This window comes from Ascaphus truei, chromosome 3 (genome assembly GCF_040206685.1).
Source record: "Ascaphus truei isolate aAscTru1 chromosome 3, aAscTru1.hap1, whole genome shotgun sequence".
NCBI classification, from domain to species: Eukaryota; Metazoa; Chordata; class Amphibia; order Anura; family Ascaphidae; genus Ascaphus; species Ascaphus truei.
The window spans coordinates 135,631,654-135,639,755 of NC_134485.1; the positions used below are offsets into that span (position 1 = coordinate 135,631,654).

At 41.1% G+C, this 8,102-nt stretch overlaps 1 protein-coding gene across 1 annotated transcript; it reads left to right on the forward strand.

Moving 5' to 3' along the window:
* The first annotated feature begins 6,451 nt into the window (after positions 1–6,451).
* Positions 6,452–7,867, forward strand: LOC142490969 (actin-1-like). Its single transcript, XM_075593334.1, has one exon. The coding sequence runs from the start codon at positions 6,608–6,610 to the stop codon at positions 7,865–7,867; it is 1,260 nt and encodes a 419-aa protein (XP_075449449.1). The 5' UTR covers positions 6,452–6,607.
* The last annotated feature ends 235 nt before the right edge of the window (positions 7,868–8,102 follow it).

The following is an 8,102-nucleotide window of genomic DNA, read 5'->3' on the forward strand; positions in this document are numbered from 1 at the left end:
TACTATATAATATTATATTATACAATATAATATATTATTTATTATGTTATATTATATATATAATACAGTATATACAGTACACTATATAATGTATGTGTGTGCTGCATATCTTATTGCCTGCGTAAAATATTTGGTGTATTTTAGTGTTAAAAATGCCTTCAGGAACGGATCCTTTCATTTAAACAGTGTTCCTATGGGAAAACGTGTTTCGCTTTTCAACGTTTTCGCTATCCAACGCCCTTTTGAGTAACGCATTGTGTCGGATAACCGAGGACTGCCTGTAATTTTATGCAAAAAAAGTCTTGTAACGCGTCATTTAAGGGGCCACGAAGAGAAAAAAAATGAGATCCACGCATGCAAACTATTCTCCTAAATGGATCTGACTTGTGTGTTTCAGACACAAACTCGTATAGTCCATATTCCTTTGATGTGGAAGAGATCCACGATTCTCGTCTGAGTCAAATTTTTACGACTAGCTGACAAAAGGGCATCCCAGATACTTTAGAATTAAAATTCACAAAGCTTTCCCAAGAAACACCAGATTAACAGTACTGGCATTCTTGCATGATGACTGCAAAGGTATCACAGGTGACAATTCCTTTTATACCCTTGAAGGTGAAACATCTGATACTTATAAAAACTATATCTTCTCACACTTTTCATGACCACAAACACTGAGACCCTACGCGTTTCTCAGACCAACTGACGAAGCGAATGGTTCTCAGTGCGCATGTGCAGATGTGAGCAGGTGAATCTCACTGTGATTGGAACCGGTGAGGAGAGACGATGCTTACAGGGAACCCCAGTCTGAGCAGTAGCACGGAGGAGGTACCAAGGAGGAGTGTCATCTGACGCGATCAGAGGTGGTCTGAGGATAATCCCCCAGGAACCTGCGACCACAGTAAATGCGGATGCAAGTGTAACATTGTGGGAGGAATTGTGCATTTGGATAATCTAGGGGGTACAGACATATTGGGGCTCCAAAAGGCATCACTCCTAAAACGTTAGAAGAACCGGAGAGAGGGGCTGGCGACAGCCTGAATGTTCACACCGCACTTTTTAAGTGTGAAATTTTTGAGTGTATTTCCAATTGTTTGTGGTCTGTTTTTTATTACAGAGTTTTTTAAACAGTATTGTCCTATGATATCTATAATTTATATTTCATATCATGCATGAAGAGTGTATGAGCAACCCATATCATCAATCATTTCCACAGTACTTCAATATACAATAACATAACACAAAAATTAAGTAGCGCTAAAGAGGATGTGAAATAACCCTAATATATGATAAATTATAATAACATATTTAAAATATTAAAATAAATTAAAATTACCACAATTTAACCTAATAATATCTACAAACCATAACGCGATAGTGAAAAAAAAAAGGAAAAATTAAAAAAATGTTTGTTCCACTCAACCGAAAAAAACAATAACATAAGTAACATTGGTTTACTGTAGACAGGGTTAAGGGATTGTATCCCTATGAACGGGTCTCAGCTGTCACAGGGTAGAATGTATATAAGAGGATAATGACCTCTATACACAAGGTATAGGAGCAAATATAAGTGCTGTGGAAACTCAGATAAACCATGTGTAATGGTACATGTAATGGTATATGTGTACTGATGGCGCTGTGTGGCTAGCTCAGGTCTCTATATATGCCATAAAGGTCCCAATCAGGCCCCAACAGAAACAAATAGTACATACCAGAATGATCTTTGTTGTATTCAGTTGGAGTCACTTTTTCCCGCACAGCTCTTTTCTTGTGGTGGGTGCATCACGTCAGGAGGAGTAAGCAGAAAGGTAGTCCCAAGAGGGGCACAGACGGAGCACTGCCAAATCAGAGAAGGAGGAAGGGGGCTGCATCCAGTGATATTGAAAAGTAATTTATTTGGTGGTCAAAAAGTACATGTTCACTTTGACGCGTTTCGGGAAATAACTTCCCTTTATCAAAAAGTGCATCCGCGTCTATGCGCATGTCTGTTACTTAAGGAATCCCCTGCCCTCGGAGATGACGTCAGCGGGCCGAAAAATCGCGCGAGTTAGTCAGAGGGACCACCCATTGGCTAAGATCAACACCAATGAGCAGCCTCGCTGAGATCTCGCCCCCCTGTGGACCGTGGGACCGGGAACTACCTGAAAGAGACATGTCAGCAAAGGAAATTACATAACACAATGTGCAATAATCGAAACTAGAATACAATATGACATAAAATTAAAAACACGGATAAAAACCAACAATAAAAATGGAATGGCTGTCTGTAAATTATATGTTGGACAACATATCATGAATATGTAATTACAATATTAGTGTCATGACTGTTTGTTGAACTAGACAAACATAACTGGTATTTGCTAAATATATAAGTCAAGTAGAGCACAGATCATAGGCAGATAGTCATATATATACATGAATTAATATCTTAAAGTTCTCACTAGATAAATCATTTTGTCAATAGTTTACTTATATATTCATAAACCTCATTATGTCAGAATATAACCTAACACCCCCTACATTTGTGAATGAAATATTTGCTGTGTAGATCAAATAAACATCTAGACACATTATTTAAAAATCGAATATGGATCAGAACATAATAGATTACAGTCTGATATGTACAACTAATAAAGACATAAATATCGATCTTAATAACATGTGAAAATGGGACAATGGGAAAAGGAAAAGGATGAAAGGAAAAAGGGGGGGGGGATGGGGGGGGGGATGGGGGGTGGGAAAGGAGGGGAGGGGGAAGGGGAGGGAGGGGAAGAAAAAGGAAAAGACAAGACAGGGGGGGGGGAGGAAAGGGGGGGGGGAGGGGAAGACAACAAAAGGGGAGGGGGGAGGGAGATGCGAAGGGAGGGGGAGGAAAAGTAGGAGAAATAACAAATCAATGATAACAGGGAATGACAGAGGTTTCACTTATGAATGATAATATATAGAAACAAAGTACTTGATGACTATGTACAAAAACCTTTGTTAACATCTGGGAACCTAGATGAACTATGTAAGAAAGTGTTTGAGTTCCCAGTCCAGATTTATGCCCCTGGGTGCCAGAGACCCAAGGGCATAAATCCAGAACATCTCTCTTTTATTCAAAAGTGACTCCCTATCTCCCCCCCCTAACATGAAGTCGTATGTGTTCTATCGCACTGAACTTGAAACCTTTGATGGAACCAGATTGACATTGTAAAAAGTGGCGTGCCACTGGGTATCTTTCATCTTTATTGAGAATAGTTCTTACATGTTCTGTGATTCTCTCTTTTAGTGGACGAATCGTCCTACCCACATAAGAACAGCCACATTCGCACCTGAGTACATATACAACAAATTTAGTATTACATGTCATAAACGAAGACAAGTTGTGATTTTTGCGTATTGGCATCTTTTACATGTTTGATTGGATAGGCATACTTGCACATCTTACAATTTCCACAACTGAAGAAGCCCTTAACTTTATTCAAATTTTTCTGTCTATCAGGATCAAAAAGACTGGGGGAGACTCTGTTACCGATGGTTTTAGCTCTTCTAAAAACCATCCTGGGTCGATCCTTGATAAATTTTTCTATATCCCTATCTAGTCTCAATATTTCCCAGTGCTTTGTTAAAATAGCTCTGATGTTCTGTGCCTGTCTGGAAAAAGTAGTAATGAATAAAGGTGCCTCTTCAGGCTGTGCAGTGTGTTGTTGTACATTCTTTCTTTTGTGCTTTCTAGTGATCTTTTTCAAGAGTGTTGTTCTATCCATGTTGAGTTTACTGTAAACAGTTGGTTTACTGTATATAGCTATATATATATATATATATATATATATATATATATATATATATATATATATATATATAGCCTGTATATAGCCATATAAGTGATATATTTTGCACTGTGGTACTATCTCACTAATTTAGGTGAACCAATAGACTTCAGTGTTAACTCCCCCACACCGCTTATATAAGGGTTAATTGAGGGGTACGAGTGATATATCTAGGTATTGTGGCACTCTCACCACCCTAGAGGTTATATTATCCTAGTTAATTTTTGTCATACTGCCCTCAAGTGGGGAGAGAGGATCTATACATTTAGAACACGGGGAGTTGTCTTAACTTGTTATAGAAAGATTCTGTTTATAAGTGTTCAGGAATACTCAGACAAATTAATTATAAGGTGAATAATAAACAATACAGTATATCAAATCACTTTATTGAAGCACGACTGTATTATCTTCCCTCTATATCTATTGGAGAAAAACAGCATCATCAATCCAGGTTCCAGCACCAAGGAGGACTATAATTTTTCGCATTTCAATCAAGGAGGAGTTTGAACAGACCTTAAAGTCTTCTGGGCTGCAGGACTTTGGACTATACTTTTCATTGGTATCGTATTCACCTAGGGGACTTTTCGAAGTTTTGATGTATTTTCTGTATAGCGCTATGGTTGTGCCAATTTTCTACATGACTCATTTTTACATAAGCTGTAAATAAGTAAAAATGGTTTCTTCAAGGGAGATTGAATCTTTGTAAATAAGTTGATTAGACTGACAAGGTGGTGGGAAAAAACTTGCCTTCTACATGGCTTATTCGATAGCGCTAATTTGATACTCATGCATGGCCAAACCAATAGAATAAGCCTCTATGTAGCTTACAGTCTACTGTTAAAAGACCTTCTGACCTTAGTGTAGTTGGTTACCCTTCAGAAGTAATACAGATAATCAGTGGATGAATGTATGGGTAGGAAAGTGCTGACCCACTGGTGTCCTCGTATTAAGGTCAGATATGGTGCATCTTTTCATCCTTTTATGGAGGGCTTGTTTGGTTAACCCAACATACTTGATATAAGGTAATGTCATAAATTCAGTAAGAGATACTAGATTGCTTGATTTGCAGGTGAATGATCCTTTTACTTCTATGATTCTTTGACATGCTGTGTGGATTATAGTTTCTGTGGAGATGTGTTTGCAGATCTCCCATTGCTAGTGGATGAAGTACTAGTAGTAGATGTTTGTGTTTCCGCGGCCGCTCACGGTCCCGTGACAGCATCGATCGGGGCCCAGGTGGCATAACGCTGTGGAGGGTCCCTTCCGAAAGATTAAACCCCACGCAACGTGATTGTGGCAGACATTGTACCCAAATTTACAGCGAGGCTGTGCTGGTGGGTATTAAACTAGTGCTCCGATCGTTGGTTAACTCTGCTGCTCCCACTTACTCTTGTCAACCAACGGGGCCGGTAAAACCACGTAACATATAAAAAAGGGGGCGCAAGACATTGTACCCAGCAGTGGAGACCAGGGGACAGTCTCAAGTTGACACACACAACATTTATATCCTTCCTCTCTGTGCCATGTGCACTTTTGAGGCGCTAACCTTTAGAATTAAAGTTGTCAGCCTCCCTTCCTTAACCTCTCCTATATGTTAAACAAGGACAATTCCATCACTGCATGTTATGAAAGGGTGACAGGCTAACAGAAAAATCCAACCTGGGAACAAGCATGACAGACACAGATTGCTTTTAATAGGGAGGAGAATCTGAAAATACAGTATTAACTACCTTAAAGCTGCAGTTCAGTCTTTTTTTTTTTACTTCAATAGTTTCATGTGTGCAATCTCTTATTACGTAAAGAACTGTATAGCTGCCAGTCAACCCGTTCTCTATGTATTGATACTGTAGGCAAAATTTGGTGCCATAATTAGAGCTGGCATACAGTATGTTTTTATTTGCTTCTGTCAGTCAGTGGAAGCTCATGAATATTCATGAGCCCTCCTGCACTGACATGTGCAAGAGGGAGGGCAGGGCTGACAAAGGGGTGTGCCAGGGCTTGTGACAGGACATGAAGGAGCAGTGCCTTACCAAATGGCTGTTAAAATAGAATACAAGAAAATTGGTCTTTCAAAGTTGTTTTTTTAAAAACAGAAAATGCTAAAAGTATTTTTTCTTACTACAGAAGTGATTGATTAAAAAAGCACACATGCAGGATATTGACTGAACTGCAGCTTTAATTTCTTGATGTCTATTTGTGTAATTAAAACGCGAGGACAGTCCAGCGCCACTGCATCTTTATGATGACATGAAAAAAACAGTGACAAAGGAAAGGGAAAGTGACGATATGAAGGAGGATATGCAATGTGACTAGAGAGCAGATAAAGGGGTCACTGACAGAAAAAAAGGCACAACTATCATGATGTAAAAGAGGGACAGAGTGGCGAGAGCAATTGACAGAAAAGGGATAATCACAATTATAAAAACAGAAGCAAGGAATAGTGACAGAGAAAACGGACATTTACTCTGTAAAGGAGCACAGTAGTTAGGAACAGTGTAAGAACAATGTTATTTTTTTCAGGAGAACTATTAAGGGTAACCAAACTCCAGTGGTGCCTTCTTACCCTTGCAGTCTCATGAGGCATTTCATAATCTCATTAAGCACCAGATTGCAAAGAGACTTACAGAAGTGATGGGGTAAGATAATTCTTCAGAGAGAGAATATCAGATGATTACATCATTCCCTTTATGACATCGCTGGAATCTTGGCACCAGCTCATGGTGAATCTTCTCGAACAGATAGTCCATTAGACCTTCTCTCACATTGACAAAGTCCACTTAGACCTTGCTTGGAAAATGTATCCAAGGAGCCCAAAATCTCAGTCTTCAGCAGGGTCCAGAAAACGCTCAATATTCAAGGGCGCCAGCAAATCCCCTGGGCCCTCAGACAGGATGACCTACACTTCAGAGGCTGAAACTGATCCCAAACCAAAGCTCCCCGTCAAGAAGACAGCAGCCGTGGTGATTGACACTGGCACTGGCAGCTGCAAGGCGGGTTTTGCTGGTGAAGCAAAGCCAAACTGCATAATGGCCACTGTGGTAGGTTACCCTTTGGAGAAGACTTTGAGGACTGAGAATATCCGAGATTCCTCATATGTTGGGAAGGCAGCTTGGGTGGAACCGGACCTGAGAATCGTTGAACCGGTGCATCATGGCATCATCGTGGATTGGGACGCAGCCGAGACTTTGTGGAGACACATGTACTACCATAACCTCAAGGTGCCTCTGGAGGAACATGCCCTCTTGATTTCAGACCCTCCACTGAGCCCCACAACCAATCGGGAGAAGATGGTGGAGGTTGTCTTTGAGTCTATGAACTGCCCTGGAATGTATGTTGCTTACCAGTCAGTGCTGTCTACTTACTCCTACGGCAAAACCGGGGGCCTGGTGGTGGAGTCTGGCTATGGTGTTACCCACACGGTGCCCGTTCACCAGGGCTACAACCTTCCCCATGCCACTGAAAGGCTGGACATAGCTGGCACAGACCTCACCACCCACCTGATGAAACTCCTCCAGAAGTCCGGAAACTCGTTCAGCGAGAAGGACCGGCACATCATTGAGGACATCAAGCTGAAGTGCTGCTATGTGGCTGTGGATTTGGAGGGCGAGTTGAAACTCCCTGAAAATGAATACCTGGTTGATTATCAACTTCCAGATGGACACATCATAGCCATTGGAAAGGAGAGGTTCCTGTGTCCAGAAGAGTTATTCCAACCACCCTCCATGGCTGGGATAGACGTTATGGGCATTCATCAAATGGCTCTGAAGAGCATGAAGAAGGTCCCAGTTGAAATTAAGAAGGAAATGTACGACAATATCCTTCTGTGTGGAGGATCTTCTCTCTTCAATGGTTTCTACGAACGGTTCTCCAAAGATTTCCTCCATTTCCAGTCTCACGCTCACAAATCCAATATCCTGTCAGTGCCGGAAAGCAAATATTCCACTTGGATGGGTGGTTCAATCCTGGCATCACTCAAGTCCTTTCAGTCCTGCTGGATCCGTCAGGAAGAATATAGGGAACGCGGGCCATTTATAGTCCACCGCAGGTGCTACTAGAAAATGACAGGCAGGGGAGGAAAAAAAATTAAAGTGTTTCTGTGACGATATTATAGTGTCCAAAAGTCTCCATCCTCTGATATTTCCTCCCTCACCATCCACCCCACCCAGGGAGTACCTCAGTTCCTTGGACTACTGGGTTGCTCAGTGGGGGCCTAGGGCTCCTAAAGGGAGTGTGATTGCATGTCTAGGGGGAAAAGCAAAGACACCCTTCCCCAGGCTAAACCCCTAAATA

What these genes read in the sequence shown, in the direction of transcription:
- LOC142490969 (XM_075593334.1), top strand. Translation starts at nt 6,608, where the DNA reads ATGTATCCAAGGAGCCCAAAATCTCAGTCTTCAGCAGGGTCCAGAAAA.